The following is an 18,920-nucleotide window of genomic DNA, read 5'->3' on the forward strand; positions in this document are numbered from 1 at the left end:
GAGTACTTGTCCAGTTCCCTAAACCTGATTCTCACGCATGCAGGGATACTGTCGGTTTCTCCTGTTTTCGGACATGAGCAGTCTACACGAGCTGGACTCACTCCTTGGCTTAGACTGCTACCCCCACTCCTCTCCCCTCCCTTAGACTCTAAGTCCAAATAAGGAGTGCTCCTTACATAATTGGATGTTCCCAGCACAGAAGCTGACACACGAGGTCAGGCGCGCATGTGTGCAAGACTTCCCTTTGACTTAACGATGCCTTTTTTGGGCATCTAACTTCTCTTCAGCTCCCTGCCCCCTCTCTCTCCACACCACCAACAATCAAGGGAGATTTATGGAGCCTGGCTCAAATCAGAACTCTTCCAACCTTGGCTTGGAAAGAGGGGTCAGAAGGTTGAATTTACTCTCTCTCTTCTTTTTCGCTTGCAGGCCAGAGATAGAGAAGGAGGGGGGAAGAGGGGAGGGGAGAGAGGGAGAGAGAGAGAGATTGAGCCTGTGCAGGAGAGAGAAAAAGCGAGAGAGTGCATGCTTCTGATCTGGCAGCGGTCCCTGGCGGTCCCTGGCGTCCCAGGCAGTTAGTTATGCATATAGGTCTTTTAAGGGAGCGAGGAGAATAAGGAAAGCTGGAAGCAGAAGAAATTAACTTATCTTCTTGGAGATGATAATGCTGGAGGTTGGAAAATGACATTTTTAAAAGGAGATGCGTCTAAGTCTAGATGCCATCAGGGATGGCAGTGTGCTCAGGATAACCAGAGAAGTGGCGGTAGCTACCCGTGGCATCAACACCAACCCTCCTTCTCTTTCGAACTTAAAGAAAGAGAACCCAAGTGTTCTGCAAAAGGATACGGCTCAGACACAAGTGGTTTCAGGGAGAGAACAAACATGCTGCCTCCTGAGCAGCAGTCACGGGGACAGTCGTGGAGAGGCCAGCACTGAACCGGCTGGGACCACCCACACCTCTCCGGCGTAGCGAGGACAGGTGGGGCAGGAGGTGCTGCAGCTTTGGGGCGGTATCACGTTCCAGCGCATTTGCTCACCAAAGCAAATAACGCCCAAGAATGTAGCACTGCATGAACCTCTTTTTAAAAATAAAAATGCAAGCTGTCCAGGGGACAAGTAACATGGGCTGACTTGAGGGTGCTGCGGAGTACTCTGTGTTATATGTGAGTGGGCGTATGTGGAAACGCAGTTTTTGTTTTACAAACTGACTGGCAGTCTCCTCTTGGGGAATGTATACTGCTTTGAGTCAAAGATTTGGGGGCTGGCTTTTATCCCTTCAAATCATAGAGCAAACATCTGATCCTGAGAGACAGTCACTATAGCTGAACATCAGACAAACCCGGGTTCAGACTGTGCCTGTAGTATACTTATTAGCTCTATGATCTTGAATGAATAACCACAATGCTTCGTAAGCCTTTGCATCTTTGAGACGGGGATCATAAGAGGTCTTTCACACGGCTTTTGCGAGCATTCAGTGATATGCTTGTAGTGCTCAGCACAGTGTCTGCACAAAGTAAACTCTCAACAAAAGTTTGCTGGATGGTAAACCCTGAAGCTGATAAGACTATTAATGTCTATACTCTGAACCCCGAACTAAGCCCTGTCTTTTCCATGTGTACCATGCACATGGAACTTGCTGGTACAGACCATGGGCCACAGGCATCAGATCCTCTAAGCCCTGGAGGGGGCACTGGGATTCCTCCTCCGATGTCCATGACTTCTTGACTGCTATCTTAAGGAAGCTTCAAGAACAATGTGAACCCAGCACAAGATAGTTGAGGAGAGGGCCAAGTATATCATTAAAAAAGCTGGGAGTAATGATTTATAGAGAAAGGTGAAAAACCTTGAAGAGGGAGGAGTGAGACTCTTCATGTAATTCTAGTTTGTAGAGGCTCAGGGCAAGGAGGGTGTCAACATCTGTGTTCCTATTTCTGTTGCAGCTCATACAAAACAAAATGGACTTAAGAATAAAGTTTTATTAGATGTAAGAACTTTCTGACAGGAAGAAATATGGGGCAACTCAACAAGTACAAAATATCATCACTTGGAAATACCTAGGATGAACAGAGGTTAACAGACCACAGTTACAGAGAGTTTTCCAAAAGTAACTAGCCACAAAATTCTGTTCTTGCACAGTATTCATTTTGGCTTCATTCAAATTCACTATAAACATTCAGAATTTTCTCCCTTTAACAACAAAAAAAGATGCCACCCAATTCAAAAAAAAAAGTGAAAAGAGAAGAAAGTCAAGGGAAATTCAGCCACAAGCCCTCTCCCTGATTTTGTTTACGGCATGAGCTACATTCACCAGACAGCCACCTACCCAGCTAATCAGGTGTGGTTCCAGTGGAACTGTCAGGGTATGGGGACGGAAAGGGGAGGAACTTAGCCTGACTCCAAGTTCTTCTCGTGAGGAAAGGTGCGACTTGATTCCAGCAGCACCAGTAAACCTGGAGAACAGTGCCGCACCCTGTACAGAACCTGTGCTTGTCTGTGCTGCAGAGAGACCAGGTGGTCTGCCGCCTACTGTCAGACGCGGGGATGCTCTGGTTGTCGCCTTTGCAAATGAGTCCATTGGTATAAAGTCACCTTGAAAGGCCTCACACGCGGTCCTGTTTAGAAGAACAGGGGTTGTGTGCAACCGCAGAGACAGGCACAGTAGGAGCAGCGGAGGCTGCAGGAGACTGATCTGCGTGGGGCATCCTGAACAGGGCAGAGAATCTGGGGCCACTAGCTGGAGGAATCAGAAACAGAATGCACTTTTTACCCTGCTTTCCTTTTCCTGAAGCGCAAATATGAAGACCTAATGTTTACTGGACATGTTCTATGCACCCAGATACCTACTGATAGACATCATTACTATTCCAAAGCTCAGACAGATTAAAGACAGCAGAGTCGTGTACACTGAAGTGGGTAAGAACTCAGGCTTTGGAATACCTGGGTTTGATTTCTACCCTCACCAAGCATTCACTTTGTGATCACGGATAAAGCCCTCAATTCTCACCCCCGCTAAACGGTAAAATATGTAAAAGCAGGCACCATGTCTTATACTGACCAGCTCTTAATATTTTTTCAGTGAATAAAGGAATAAGACCAAAACAATCACCCTGCTGGAGAGAGAGAGGAGTATTTTAAGGTAAAGTGGGATGTGTGCCACAATGCAGGCTTACCCATGTCTACAGTCAGGTCAAGGCAGTGCTTACACTAGAGAGCACCATCTATTTACTTCACAACCCACCCTCCACCTTACTGTCTCCTGCCTATCACGAGGCAATTTATGATCATCGCCCACGGAGGTAATGCAGCCCGGCTTGGAATTCTCACAGCCTGCAATTCCCCTGGATTTAATTCTTGTATTAAAGCTCCCTAGCTACATAAAATACCATTTCTTCAATGACCTTCCTGTAATTCCCCAAATACACTTCTCTCTCCTTTCTGGCCCAAGCTCTTTAATATTCTGAGTTATTCAAACTTCAGGTAACCTTCCTACCTTTTTTATGTATGAATCTCAATTCTTTTTGAATTTCTCCAGATTCATCTGTACTTTTCTGTTACTACTGAATAATTTCTTGTGGTCTGAAACCAATTTATCATGTAAATGACTTCAGGAGGTGGGGAGTCAACGACGACACACTAGCTCGTTTAGGATGTTCCCATTTTGGGGGAAGGTGAGCAAAGGTAAGCCTAACAAAGGAAGAGAAATGAAGCCTCAATCAGCAACATTCACACGTGACTGAACAAAACATACGAAGACTCTACTTTCCAGTATAAAGGTATTGAGAAGGGAAATGTTTATTCTTTTGTCCAATATTTAATGAGCATCTACTATATCCCAGGCCCTGTGGAAGCTGCTGGGGACATAAGCCAGTTCTGGCCCTTAAAGAACCACTGGTCTAGGGCAAGGTTTCTCAACCTCTGCACTACTGAGGGTGTAGATACATCCTATTCAGGGTAGGATAATTTGTTGTTGTTTGGAGCGGAGAGGGTGCTCTCCTGTGTGCAGGATGTTTAGCAGCATCCCTGGCCTCTAGCCATATCCTGCCTCCCTTCCCAGTTGTGACAACCAAAAATATTTCCAGATATCGCCAAATACCGTGGGGGAAAACTGATAAGCTAGGTGAATCACTAGTTTTGGGAAAGTAGACCATTTCTCTAATATACTGTGTTAAGTATTATTATCAAAACTTTGAGATTAGAGAAGACTCCTTAGATCCAGGGAAAAATGGGAGAGGATGCCATAAAAAGTTTCACAGAATAAATGACACTGAATGTTGATGTTTGAAAAATATTTAGCAGTAGGCCAAGACAAGAAGAGGGGAAGTTTAGGATGCAGGGAGAGAGCAGGAAAAGAACGAGTAGAGAAGACAATAAGGCAGAGACAAGAGGATGAAGAGAGGCCTGAAGGAAGAGCATCCACAGAGTACTGAGGCCACGGTGGGTGGTGTGCATGGGGAGAACTGGAAATAAGGCTGGGACCAGATCACGTAAGAAAGGAGTTGGAATTTTACTATAATAAATGAATATATATTTTAAACACAGTGGAAACTTTTTTCAAACAAAACCTTACCTAGACCCCCAGTCTATTAAACTGATCAAAATGGTCCACTTGCTTCTCCCCGTGGCTTCCAAGTTGGCTTCTGAAGCGCCCCTGTGGAACCCTAGAACTCTGGAAAGCATGTTGGGAAAATCACTCTTGTAGGCCACAGAGCACCCTGATGGATATTAAGTGCAGAATATATGTTCATATTTGCTTTTCAGAAAAAGCGGCCTCGAGGCAGAGCTGAGTATGGAGGAGGGACAAGGGTGAAAGCGAGGCACAAAGACCAGTCAGCATTTTATACGTGGGCTTCACACGGAGACCAGTCTTCAGGCTGCGATACACAGGAAGAAGCACGTTGGCTTTGGAGTTGTGCACATCCAGTTTCAACTTCCACTATGTCATTAACTATGGCCTTGGGTATGTTGGTTGACCTTGCCAAGCTCTACTTTCTTATTCTGTGAGATGGGGCTACCTACCTCACTTGGTTGCTGTAAGAAAATATGTCAACAGAGGTCAGGTGCTGGAAATGATAAACACTCAGCAAATATAAACGTGCATCCTCTTCTTTCACTTAGTTTCCTAACGATGAAACCTTATTAAGACTCCCTGATCCTATGTAACTTTAAGTGTGGAAGGGGCAATTTAATTACTTGTTGTTAATGGATTTCCTACTTGTTGCAGAATAGATACATAATTCTTTTCTTAAGTTGTTATTTTTATTTTTGGAGTGGCCTATTAGCGTGAGCCGCATGGTAACAGAAGAGTTCAGGATTTGGCTTCTTCTTACCCTGGGATCTTCCAGGATGTCTCATGCAAGAGTGGCCAAAGCTCAAGCACTATTGTGTCTGTCTGGTTCAGAGACAGTGTCTCTGGCCTTCAGTTCAGCAAAGCTTGCATCAGTTTCATGGTTAGGAAGTCAGTAGCTAAAAACTCCATCTATGTACAAATCTTTCAGGAGATTCAAGCGGTGTTGGGATCACAAAGCCTGAATTATAAAATCCAAGTTTTAAATCTAAGTATCCTTCTATTCCTTATCATCCTGTGTCACTAAGTGCTTCTTCAGTAGTGAATATGTACACCCCTCCTGGAGAAAATCATCTTTATTTTGAGCACTGACCAGTTTTCTCCTTGTCTTTCTTGTTGCTTATCGTCACAGTGACTATACACTGTTAGTTAAGAGACACATCCACTGTAACAAGGTGAAAGGTATAGGACCCGGAGGTAAAACTGGGTGGAGAATTGATCCTAGAGGAGGAAGAGTTCAGCTGAAGTATCTGAGATCACAGGTGGTGCCTGTCATTCAGTGGATGATGCCAGAAGTCTTACAGAAGCAGACCCATTCACACTTTAGACAACAAGGGGATACTCTCCAGGCACTCTTCATCCCTGTACCCCTAGAACAGAGATTTTATCTTCTCTTATGGCCACAGGCTTCCTGGACTCTATACTTTCCCTTTCTAGTGGAGAATTAGGCATCACATCCAACCCCTGTCCAACCTGAGACTCTAATGTGAAGCAGTCCTACCTCTGAATCAGGGTCCCAAAGATGAGATGAATAACTTTCTGCACGCTCTCCGTACATAGCCATCTCCACTGTTCCATCAGCAGCAAGAGAAGCAGATCCAGGGCTGTGTCAGCCAACTCTGTCTCTGTTCCTGGGGAATGAAAAGGCATCAAGAGTAACTCAAAAGAGACCCATACTTGAGGAACACGTTTCAGTGCACTGGGTCTTCTCCATCTTTATATCAGTCATCTTAAATTTTTGTAATCTATCTGTATTCAAGTCAAGAGATGTTTACTTCATTTCTACAAAGTTCAGCAATAGGCTCTGTATTTCTTTACAATTCTTTTATGTTCCTTAGTCACTTAGTAAGTATTGTTTATCTTTAAAAAGATTTTGCATATAATTATTTTGCCTCCCTAGCTTCTGTTTCTTTTGTACTTCCCCCAGGAAGCTGAATACATTTTGTTCCAAGGAAGTGCTCACAACTGGTGACTAACGGGAACTGGTAAGGTCCACTCCCTTCCATCCTTGTATTCCACTAGCCTCCACAAAGTAGCAAGGAAATGCTGTGAGCAGATCTGGGATTCACTTTTCCGTAAAAAAGTTGCTTTGAAAGCATCTCCATTACACAGAGCTGATGGGTTAGGATCCAGGAGACTTCAGTTTGATTTTGAGATAATATGTGGTTGTAGGAAAAACACTACACCTTTGGTAAAATGCTATGACAATTACTCGTTTCTTTCCTGTTTCAAAGATTGGAAGGACCACAAATACGCTCATACCCATGCTGAGCTGAACTCTCTTAAACAGATGTATTTTATGGATGCAAGCACTGTTCCCTAACCTTGTTCATGGGGTCCCATGTCACTTCTGATTTGCTTCCCAGGAAACTGCCCCAGAAATACATACTGTTCCTGAATAAATCTCAGCTATAACCACAGCTACAGCTGTGATTAATGTTACAATTAATCACCAACAATCATTTTATTAGCCTAGGACCAATGGGTATTCTCTGCACCAGCTTGCCCCAGCATTCCTTGCTTAAGGGTTCTTTAGAACATGAATGATTTCAAATTTGGATAAATCTGCTAGAACTGAACCATACTTTCTTCTTAATCCCATCCAGTATATATTTTCTTTTTTCTGCACTGTATTTCAAGGGGGCATGGGAGCTGATGTGTCTGCTTTCTAGTCATTTGCTCAAAATGGGATATTCAGTTCCTTGGAAAATAGCATTCCTTATTCACCCTCTTCAATTCTATCATTTTCTCAGGTTTAGCATTTACCCAGAGCTGCCATCACGTGGTGACAATTAGTCATAGCAGTAAAAAATAAGCGACAGCAAACAAGGCACGAGGTCCTCTTGATAAAAGTGGTAAATTATCTACCACGTAAGCATGCTGAGTCTCTCAGGGCTGGTAGAAGGGCTCAGGCATAAATTATCCCTTTAGAGATATAACGTTCAAAATTTAAAGACTTGATTTTGGCTAGAATTATATTATTTTACCCATCCCATCTTATTTATAATTTCTTGGAGCTCTCTGAAGATTTTGCTGTCGTAACGCTTCATTTACTTAACCAGTGAGATGTAAGCTCTCTGAACAGAGATGGGGTTGTAAACTCCATTTTTCACAGAGTTAAGCTAAGGTCCGTAGAGCAGAGGTCAGGTGACTGTGGGCACCTGAGAAACAATGGTGAAATCAGTCCTTTTTCCTTTTCTGAACCCAAGATTTTGTGATTTTTTATTTTCAGCAGGAGCCTCTGTTTTGGGGGATTTGAAAAACTTTCTTCTTATAAAAAGTTCTAGCTCTGCAAACCGACTGATATCCAGGGCTCCCAGTTTTTCCTCTGTAGAAAACATCTGCACTGCTGGGAAGTAAACCTGCCCTGCCTTAAATGCTTACGAGGCGAGAGTGGTGTCCTCACCGCTTCCTCTCTGCTCTTCCTTGGGTAACTTGGTGGTGTCGTTTGCCACAGCAGTAAGTAAACCAGAAGGAACAGATCCAGGGGAAAAGATAAATTCCATTCTGTGAATGCTGTATTTCAGCTGCCCTATAGCACGTCTAAGTGTAGGTTTCCAGTAGGCAGTTGGAAATACACCTCCAGTATTGAGGCATCAGCAGCCTATGTGTTAGGGCTGAAACCAACCAACAGATGAGATCACCCAGGAGTGCGCAGAGTAAGAACAGAGAGTCAAAAGTAAAGCTCTGGAAGGCTGAGGAGCCAGCAGAGGGGACTGAGGCAGGGCCACAAGAGGGGCAGAAAGAGAACCAGGGAAGTGGCACCACAGACGGCAAGGGAAGAAGATTTCTAAATAAAGGGAGTCGTCCAAAGGTACGCCAAAGCGTGCCGAAAATACATACGGATGGCATTATAACCGTGGATCTTGTCTTGCTGCAACTCCCTGTTTACGTGCCACACTCCTCTGCTCGACTCAGCTCTGGGACTGTGTCGTATTCCTCTCCGTATCCCAGCAGAGTACCTCAAGCATTAGTGTTCAACACCTGGCTAGCTTAGCTGAACAGATGAGAAACTGAAGCAATGAATCCCAACAGTCCCAGGTCCCAGGTGGACTGTACCCTGGCTCCCTTCTCTGTCACTTACCTGGATCGCTGTTGCTGAGGTCCTGGGCTGGCACGGCTGCACCTGACATGCAGTCATCCACACATCCCTTGGAGATTTGTTCAGAATCTTTTCCTGGGGCCTCTGCTGGCTGCGCTTCTAGTAACTTTGTCTGCTTTTCAATAAAGGATTCCATCCCAGACATGGAGAGGATCTCTGACTCCTGAAGAAAGAGCCAGTGGCACGTCACATGAAACATGCAGAAAGCGCCAGGCCAACTGCAGCACTTGTGGTTTCTCTGTTCCTTCCCTGCAGTGTCATGAGTAGAGGACCCACTGACTCTGTGACCACCTAAGTTTTTTTGTTTTTAACCTAAATTGCAAGGAAAACAATGCCTCTGTAGTCTCACTTGACACAAAAACTTTGGGTTTTCTTCCAGGAACTGGCTTTCTCATTCTCTCATCCATTATTCCAAGCCCACAACTTTTGAGAAGCCAACCTGCCAACCCAGAACTAGTAGGAATTCCAAACCACTCTGAGAAAATACTCCTAGAATAAAAATCAGAGAGCCAGATGTTGGTGAAGTCCTTTAGGAAGGCACCTAAGTCCTTTCTGATTTTGGAGACTGTCTCAGCTGCCTATAACTGCAGGTTCAACATCCCAGCTATTATGTCCAAGAATTCTGCAGGGACTTCTTACCACACTGCCTTCCCGGAGACGATAGAGAATCTTCTCGTGTGCCTCAGTTATATTCAGTGCTGGAGCAATTTTACTGGATGAGAACCTCAGTCTGGACCTGGTACAGAAACAAAGAGCAGAAACAGTATGTAATTCATGGTCTTGATCCCCATACAAAAGGGCTGACAGGTATTAATACCTCAAACCAAGAACACCCATACTTATTCTTAGGAGCTTACTATGGTTCAGGGTCAGAGAGACCTAGCCCTGAAAACCCCCAAACAATATATATTCTTGCAATACTTAATATACAGTGCAACACTTGCACTAAGCTATGCCTACCCTGCATTTGTGAAAGGACTTTTGCTAATGTAAAATAAGGACCAGTCTGTCATGGTTGTATTCCCATAGGCTAGAAGAGTGGCTAGCACATACTATGCACTCATTAAAAATTTGTTGAAGATTAAACAGACAAGTGGCACAGACCAAGGTTGTCCTTGTTGTTCACACCTTTTTGCACATCCACTATTCCCCTTGTGTTCCAAATAAAACCAGGGAAAAAACCACAAGTGCTAACCTCAATGTTTCAAGGAATAGGGTTCTTATAAGCACAGGCACCATGGTTACCCTTCAAATATGGGCCCAGTAAAAAAAAAAAAAAAAAAAAAAGGCTAAGAATTGTGAGTGTTATTGCTGGCCCATGAAACATGAACATAAAGACAGACAGACAGACAGACATTCTACAACCCCCCATCCCCCATTCTCTCTCTCCCTTCATAATGGCCCAGATACAGATACGAAGTGTCCAGGAAGGGAAGTGTGGTGCCCTTCCTCTCCACATGCTGGCTCTGAGCGCTGCCAGAGAGCACCTGGGACCCTAGTGCAGGAGAGAGTAGCAGCAATAGCCAGTGACTAAAATCGGCCCTGTAGGTGTCCATTCTAGCCCATTTCTGTTTACTGCTAATACACTCAAATTCTGAGCCAAGATTTCCAGAAACGATGACAAACAGAGATCAGTCATAAGCCTTAATTCTTAAAGGGAAAGAAACATCACAACTTTCCAGGGGAATAAAAAAGGAGAATATCCATATTCTAGAATTTTCCTTCTAATCAAAATTCCCTGGTGAGTTTGGGCCCTAGGTTCTCATGGCAAGACAAACATTCACCAAGTGTGCCTGTGCAGGATCTCAGGCTCAGTCTGTGGTCTGGCTTTGTATAAAAATTGGTAGGTATGACTCATCTCCTCTCTTCTAGGGCCTAAGAGTGGGAATGGGCTTTGGCTGAAAACTGGGGATAAGCCTGAGAACTGGGAATGGTTTCTCACTTGGTAGCCTTCTTGCCTTCTGGCTGGGGCTTGCTTTCTGCCTCGGCCTCACTCAGTTCCTCTGTGGGGCTCTGGGGCTCAGAGCGAGGAAATGCTGTCTTCAAGGTGTCCACAATAGCGCTCACCACCACCTGCAGGGGTCAGAGATGCAGGGGTCAGAGATGCGGGGTCAGAGATGTGGGGTCAGAGATGCGGGGTCAGACAGAAGCCACAAAGGAGCTTTCTGCACCCAGGACAAGGAGGCGGTTGGCCTATCTAGCAGAGCCTTATCTATCCACACAGACACTAGCTAATGACTTGGTGGAAACTCTCTCCCCTTTTCTCTCTGGCTATAAAAATCTTCTTCCTCACAGAGTTAAGACAAACAATGTCATGGGAAAAGAAGCCAAAACAATGGGATAAATAATAATCTGGAAGTTCTACAGGCTGGTGAAATACTTTTCATTTTCAATTTTTTTCTTTTCATAAAGAATGTTTTTTTTTTTTTTTTTTTGGCCACATTGGGTCTTCGTTGCTGCGTGCGGGCTTTCTCTAGTTGTGGTGAGCAGGGGCTACTCTTCATTGCGGTACGCGGGCTTCTCATTGTGGTGGCTTCTCTTGTCGCAGAGCACAGGCTCTAGGCAGGCAGGCTTCAGCAGTTGCAGCACGAGGGTTCGGTAGTTGTGGCTTGTGGGCTCTAGAGAGGAGGCTCAGTAGTTGTGGCACATGGGATTAGTTGCTCCGCGGCATGTGGGATCTTCCCGGACCAGGGCTCGAACCTATGTCCCCTGCATTGGCAGGTGGATTCTTAGCCACTGACCCACCAGGGAAGTCCTCATACAGAGGAATGATTTTCCATTTCCAAACTGATAATACTTTCACCAAGATGTGATTAAGTGAAAGGAATATAGATAGGAATATATGGAGAAAAGAAAGAGTGAAAAAGATTAACAAAATAAGAAATACACTCTAGAAACATATGTGATATAAAAATGCTCAGAGCAATTCACACAGAGTAAAAAATCTGGTTTTTCACTTAATTCGAACAATTTCTCTTCTTTAACTAGAGAAAGAATAACAAAACTCACTCAGGTTAAAGTTAAGGAATTTGGAATTGATATAAACTTCTCTACTCACAAGGATGAAATGAAACAATCCTCACTGAAGAGTAAGAATTATTTCTATCTCTCAGAATGGGAAAATGACATGCAGACATTTGCTAAAAAGAAAAAAGAACAAACGAATGAAACCCTAAAATTTCAAAATGGAAGGAGACGTTTACTTTTCCTTTGGCGCCTCTGGCCCATTAATGAACCCTGCTGGCTCAGAGCAGCCCAGCACCTGCTTGACCTTATTCCATGTTAGTCCTCCACAAGCGCAGCCAGCACAGCCGAGGCACGGCTGAAATGGTCAAGCAGCACCCCAGGGAAAGAACACAGAGAACCGCGTGAATGTGGATAATGTAGCTGAGAAAATACAACTCGCTCTCTCGGCTCACAGGACGGTAGTCTGTGGTGAGGGTCCATATCTGTCTTGTTCACTCCTGTATCCTCAGCAACGCATACAGTACGTGGCTTTAAGTAGGCATGCACGGGGCAGATGTTGAAAAAATCAATGAAGGAACACGTCAGCATGGATGAACACACCTGCAGGGAACTCTGGGGATTTGACCTCGTTTATCCCTTTCTGATTTGCAGTTTTTTCCTCACAGCAGTGAATGTCTCCTAACTCCCACCACATGAAGTTCCACTGTATCACTTTATCCCCTGAAGTCTAGATGAGAAGAGGGAGAGGCCTCTTCTGCCACAAAAGTCAGTTTTCTAACCTCTTAAAACATATGCATTTTCTGATAAGCAGAGACCTCAGCCTTCTGCCCTGGAGGTGCTAAGATCAGTTGGCAACCTCTCCTCACAGGCTCCAGTGTGGTGCTCAAATGTCCTTCTCCTACAGTCTCCAAAGGTTCTGAGTTACCATCTTGAAGAAGGTACAGTTCTTTCACACTCTGTTCTCCAGCAGAGAATCACTACACAAACCTAAGTCCAGCTCGGTGCCTGTCTTAGGGCTCCTTCCTGAGTGACGGACCCTGGGAATGACCTTCGTCTCCGGGAGAGACCTTCCTGCCCCACCTATCTGTGGAGATGCAGAAGCACCCTGACATCCCTCCCCTGGAATCGCAACACCATGACATCCCTGGGAGACGTGTGTACACCGACTGTGGAGTGGTATCGTATCCTCATTAGCTGTTCACTGTCGTTCGGCAAGTAGACGACCCAACCAATATTGGCAACAGGTCTTGAAAATCCCAGTGCGTGTTCCACTTACTGCTGGGTGCTGCGTCTCCCACCCCCGCCTCCACACTGATGAGAAACTAAGACTGAGCACGGCGGCCCCGCTCGTACCTTGTCTATTCTGGAGACCATGAACGGTTTCTTGACAAAGGCAATACGAGCATCTGTGTTCAGAGCAAGGAACTCCTGCATCTCCTCACTGTTAGCGATCTCAGGAATGGCACAGAGTTGCTGCAAGAGACACAAGAAGGACTTCAAAGAGAAATTCTGGTCCCCAGCTCTCTCCACCTTGGCTTGGGTGTCTGTCTGGTGGCTAGAACGAGAGCAGAGGGTGCTGACCTTCAGGAATGATTCCAAGAGGCTCTTGCGGGCTTCCACTCTGTCACTATCCATGTTTCCAAATGGAAGCTCTGGGAAGAGCTTCTTAGGACCCTTCACATCTTAAAAAAAAACCAAAGTTAATTCATTAACATTCACTAATAGCCACTGTATATAAAAAGCATCCTGTATGTAAACGAAATAGAACTGTTGAATGCATTTCCCAGGGATTTGTGTTCCCTCACCTGCGGGCTGGAGCTGAGAGGCGGCCCGAGGCTGGCGAGGGGGCTGGGTCCCATGGCCTGGGGCTCATCCCTTCAGAGTCCCTCCCCTGGGTCCTCCCCTCTTTCGGACTTTTTTTACTTCAGGAGTTCCACATATACTCCAGGGATATAATACAGACAACCTACTTTCATTATTAATGATAATATTAAGGTATAAGGGGCCAAACACTATAGTGGTTATGAATAAGGGCCCGGAAGTTTAAATTTTGGCTCCAAGCCCTACTAGAATAATGACCTTAGGCAACTTGCTTAATCTTTCTTTGTTTCTTTTCTGTAAAATGGGGATAATGATAGTAGCTATCTCATAGACTGTTATGAGAACTAAATGAGCTGATAAGTATAAAGTGCTTAGTAGAGAACTGGGCATATATTTTTGGTATCAATTATTGTTATGAAGAAAGAAAATGTGCAACTGAAATCCACAATTTATGCCATAACTTATTAAAATGTTTGAGTGATCGCTGGCATTTTTTTAAAAAACAAAGCAGCTGCTTACTAGCTTATTTTTCGAGTATAACTTTGTTTTCTTATTGTTCCTGTGCCTCACAAGTACCAAACAGCACACCAAAAAGCCTGTTGTTAAAGGAAAGCTGGCAAGGATTTCTAGAGAATATTTTAATATCTAAGAGCAATCGATCTATAAATTTGGAAAAGTTAATTTAACACCTCACACTACCTCACAGGCACAAGTAGACTGTGAAAGTTTCCTTCCTAAGCTTAAATTAGATGGGGCCCCAGAACAAAGCATTCGGTGGCAAAGAAGTACCTCGGAAAGAATGTCATTAGCGTTCTCCAGCACTAAAACCCAAAATACCCAAAGCAAACTGGGGGAGCACAGGATCCCTGAGGCTGCACTCTCCCCCTCCACCCTCCCCACAAACCAACAGGCCTCCAGCCTCTCAGCTCAGGGTGGCTCGATGTGAACAGCAAGCAGGCATTCTGGGGCTGGGGTAACTCCTGACTTTTGATGAACTTTCGTAGATCAGATTTCTCCTCCAGACGGGTCTGCAGATTCAGGAACTCACGGTAACGGCGGTTCACGGTGTGGTAGGCCAGCTGCTGCAGGCCACTGCTGTTCTCGCCGTCAAGGCCCGTCTCATACTGTCGGGTGAACAAATTTGTTTACTGCATCAGCTTACTGGCCACACAGTAAGAGCAGAGTAGGGGTAAAGGGAGCAAGATGTTCCTATTCTGTTCCCGAACGTATTAGATCTGTCTGTTGCTCTAAGTTGTAATGAATAACTCAAACTGAGTGAATTACGGAACGAGATGCATTTCCCAACAGACGAGGCCTAGGAAGTGAAAAATGAGTTTTACTGCCCTCCACTCCTTCTTCCATCTCAAAGCTCTCCCTGCAAACACTCTCTTTACTTATAACTATTTTCAAATCCCAAAGACAAAGGATAAAAAAGAAGGTACAGCACTGATAAAAATGACACTGCCTCTTTCATCCCTAATTACGGGGTTGGATGTTATAAGGGGATAACCGTGGTGTCACTATACGCAAGCAGTGATTATCTATATTAGTTGGGGGAAAAACAAATAATCCAAAACAGCCGATTAACAAAAATCATTTGTTTGCCTGGAGTGCATTAAAGGAACATGTGTTTTTATTTTGCCTTGGGCAAATTAATTATCATTCTTGGGAGTGACGCTGAATTTTTCTTCCCGAGCACAGATCATCTGTATGAGGAGAAGTCATGTGGAGACTAGAGATGTTTTAAGGGGTCAGAGTCTGCTGTCTTCCTAGGCTTGGAGAGCTGGTATGTGGGAAAAGACAACGGTGCTGAAAGTTCCCCCAGAGCGAACACCCTGAACAGCATGAGAGCTGCAACTTCATACCTACAGGGGAAGACTTTTTGACAGAGTAGTTAAGATATAATAAATTCTGTGGAAGAACAATATATGTGCTTGTTTTCATTAAGAGTGAGTTACTGTTATTGTTTGATTAAGGTATTATACTGTGGGCAAGTGATGGAAGAAACGATCTCCTTGTTGGTGGGACTTGAGGCTGGTGTTTAAAATTTTTCTAGAGGCAGAGAGAGGTATTCCTTATGAGCTGAAATGAGCAAAGTAGTCCCTGAGACCAGTACTGAGAAGGAAGGGTCTAGATAAGACATGCAGGTGGAATTCAGGTTACCGCTCTCAGACTTGGAGCACCTGGGAGTTATGATGCTCTCTGTGGAACAGTCTGCTCCTTGAGGGACACTATTTGATACTGATACGGTCCCAAGCTTGGCTGCACCTCAAAATCACTTGGGCTGCAGACTCTGCTGTCAGAATACGGATTCAGAAAGGCGCTGACGGATTCTGAATGAGAATTTCCCAAGAATGGGCCCCAAGATTCGTATTTTTTAAAAATACAACTCTCCAGTTGACCTGGAGACAGCCTATCCCAAAACCAGCTTTAGGGAGCTGCTGCTCTAACCGAACCAGCCACCTGATCCATGAACCCCCTTCACATCATTTCTGCCAAGCAGTTCCTACTCCTGTTCTTAAACATCTCTAGGAATGAAGAACTTGCTACCTTTTGAGGTATATATAGGTAAATAACCTTCCTTCCTAAAACAAAAAGTATGAAAGATACTAGTACTTAAAAAAAGAAAGAAATTAGCAGGGAAGAAGTTTGGAAAGAATCTCTGGACAAGACTGTATCCATTGGGAACCACTGAAAAATATGACTCTCAGTATACCACGATTCTAGCATTGGTTGTGAGGGCATCAGACAGATGCCTACTCTGCTTCACAAATGAGCTTCAGACCATTCACATACAGATGCTGGCTGAATTAACCATGGCAAACTAAGTAAGAGTAGCCTCTCCCCCTCAAAACACTAGCTTCACTGACTCTGCTTTCCAACTCATTCCCAGACCAGAGTGGACGACCACGGTTCCAACCCTGTTACCTTCACCGTGTAGAGCGTGTATGGGTGGAATCCGGTGCCGCTGTGCTCTCGAGCAGTAATGGTGCCGGTAATACGAAGGTTCTGGATGATAACGGGGCCATCTGGACTGCTCAGGGGCTCAAAGCTGAAGGTGGCTGAGCTGAGGGGACCGGGTGGAGAGGAGGAGAGTAGTACCTGTGGGAGACCGGGATCTAGGGAGCTCACACCATTGGTGAGATCTTTCTCTAAGCACGAGGGTCGTGGGGGACACATCCTTTCCGGACTGGCCAGCAAAGCTGTAAGAGAGGTGACATCTCCCTGCTCTACGTCCTTGTCTGCTGCGTCAATCTGGATCTCTGGGCAGGAATCCAGCATGGAGACACGCAGGCCGGTCTCTGGTTCTGTTCCTGGACCCTCCTCAGCTTCTGCCCCCTCAGTTCCTTCGGATCCCCCGTCATCCTTAGACTCCAGAGCCTGGGGACCCCCTAGGGCACACAGGGAGTCCTGAATGCTGGCAGAGAGGAAGGTGCCTGGGTTCATGAGCGTGATGGTTCCTTTGCCCAGTTCAGACAACGGAGACTCCAGCTCCGTATCTTCAGACAAGAACAGAGGCTGCAGGGAGTGAGACGCGTTGCTTCCTACTTCTCTCTCTTCTAGCACTCCCCCCAAATCCCCCTCCAGCGCTTCATGGCCTTCTTCAACTTCTGGGGAGGGGTGTGAAGGCTCACTACAGTTCAGGAGCACTGGGGCTGGAGAAGGGGCTCTCGCATCTGCTAGACTCTGGACCTCCACGATCAGTGGCAGAGATGTGGGCACTGAGGGCTGTTCCCGGGCACTGGCTGGGCAGAGTGGTTTACCCCCTCCTGCCGGGCCAGTTCTGGTCTTGGAAAAGATGCCCACGAGCACAAGGTGGATCCAGTCCGGATCTGAGAGCTTGCTGATCAGCGGTAAGATGACATTGCAAGTAATGAGTTCCACCACTACGTGGCGGCCGGTGCGGGTCTCCAAGTGGGGCTTTGGCACTAGGCCTTGAAGCAACACGTTCACGATGCCACGTGTGTAGGCGACCTCAGCCCTGGGACTCTGTACTGCAGGATGTGGGGCGGTGGCCTGGCAGTAAGCCTCCCAGAGCTGGGAGGGCTCATCTGTGCCACTCTGCTTCCCTGCCGTGGCCTCCTTTGCCTGAAGATAGCTCTGCAGGTGACAACCACAGAGAGTCAGAACCCTCTGGGCAAGAGCATGGCTGTCCACCCTGGCCATCCTCCTCCGGAGCTCCTGGACCAACCCTCGCATGGCTGCCTCCATTTCCTCCTCGAAGGCGGGCTCCTGGCTCACCGTGCGATACCAGGACGACACGAAGTCCCGCATGACCATCCGGATGGTGCGGTCGATCTCCTGCTCCAGCTGCCTCTCGGCCTCGGGGTTTGGGGGGCAGATGGCCATGGGGATGAAGCGCTCCAGGTGCAGCCGACCCGAAGGCCCCACGATGGCGTCGGAACCCAGCCATCCTCCCAGCACCAGCAGCAGCGCAGACAGAAGGCACAGGAGCCATACGTTGACCAGGAGGTGGATGATCAGGAGCCAGCCGAGCACGGCCCCCAGGGCCACCAGCTTCCGGCTACTCAGCAGGTGACTGAGGCTGGGCCCGGTCGGGGGCTCCTGCGCCGCGGTCGCGGTCTCTGCCTTCATGGCGGGCGGGAGGGGGCTCCCCGGACCAGCTCCCCCCTCCTCCATGTCAGAGCCGGCGATGGGGCGCCGACTGCGGCGCGGACACGAGAGCCGGGCGGCGGGCCCCGACGTCCTACAGGTAGGGTCCAGTGACAAGGGTGGCTCGGCGGCTCGGCCTCGCCGCAGCCCCCTCCGGCCGGGGAGCGGCCCTAGAGGAAAACCCTGCGGACTTCATGGTGCCTGGGCGGCGGCCCGAGGCCTCAGAGGGTGGGCAGGGCCGTGGGTCCACCGAACACTCACGGACGCCGAGGACCGGGGCGCCCGGGAACGGCTCGCGCTGCGCTGCGCCCCGCCCCGCTGAGTCCCGCCTGCAGTGAACGTAGCGGCGTCTCCTCCGCGGCCTCACAGGGTCCCTCGCCGGGCTGGAGCCGCCGGGCGCCTGCGCTCCGCACCCCGGCTCCTCTCTAAGCGGCCGTCCGGCCGGGAACCGGCGACCACTTCCGGGTCGGCGGGAGCGAGGCATGTTGGGAGAGCGCCGCGCGCCCCACGGCCCGGCGCGGCCCGGCTCCCTCTGGTGGTGAGGAGCCGCCGTGACCGCACAGCGCGAACCAGTCAGGCGTGCGCCCACTTCCCAGAGGTGGGGACCTGCGAGCAGGCTTGCAGGTAAGGACCCTCAGAGACTCACTTCCCGCTCCAGGGATTAAATGAAGTTTGCAAACACCGGGTACCATTTAGTAGTAGTCCAGTTACTTTAATCTCATGTGGGCATTTTTTAGTTGGCCTGGTGATACATTTTAACATTCACCCCCCACTCCCCAGCGCCCCTCTCCCAACACCCATGCTCAGCTCAGCGAACTTGTGCTCAGGAATTGCTGAATACAAGGCATAAAA

General features: G+C 47.1%; 1 protein-coding gene across 1 annotated transcript in view; it reads right to left on the reverse strand.

The window, feature by feature from the left end:
* Positions 1–18,107, reverse strand: part of SNX19 (sorting nexin 19) — a 41,690-nt gene extending 23,583 nt beyond the window's left edge. The window contains 8 exon segments of the mRNA XM_060102974.1: positions 6,066–6,195; positions 8,649–8,829; positions 9,306–9,402; positions 10,609–10,739; positions 12,987–13,106; positions 13,215–13,315; positions 14,440–14,578; positions 16,383–18,107. Of these exon segments, the coding sequence (XP_059958957.1) occupies positions 6,066–6,195; positions 8,649–8,829; positions 9,306–9,402; positions 10,609–10,739; positions 12,987–13,106; positions 13,215–13,315; positions 14,440–14,578; positions 16,383–18,095 (2,612 nt within the window). The 5' untranslated portion in view covers positions 18,096–18,107.
* Positions 18,108–18,920: the final 813 nt, after the last annotated feature.

This window comes from Mesoplodon densirostris, chromosome 7 (genome assembly GCF_025265405.1).
Source record: "Mesoplodon densirostris isolate mMesDen1 chromosome 7, mMesDen1 primary haplotype, whole genome shotgun sequence".
Lineage (NCBI taxonomy): Eukaryota > Metazoa > Chordata > Mammalia > Artiodactyla > Ziphiidae > Mesoplodon > Mesoplodon densirostris.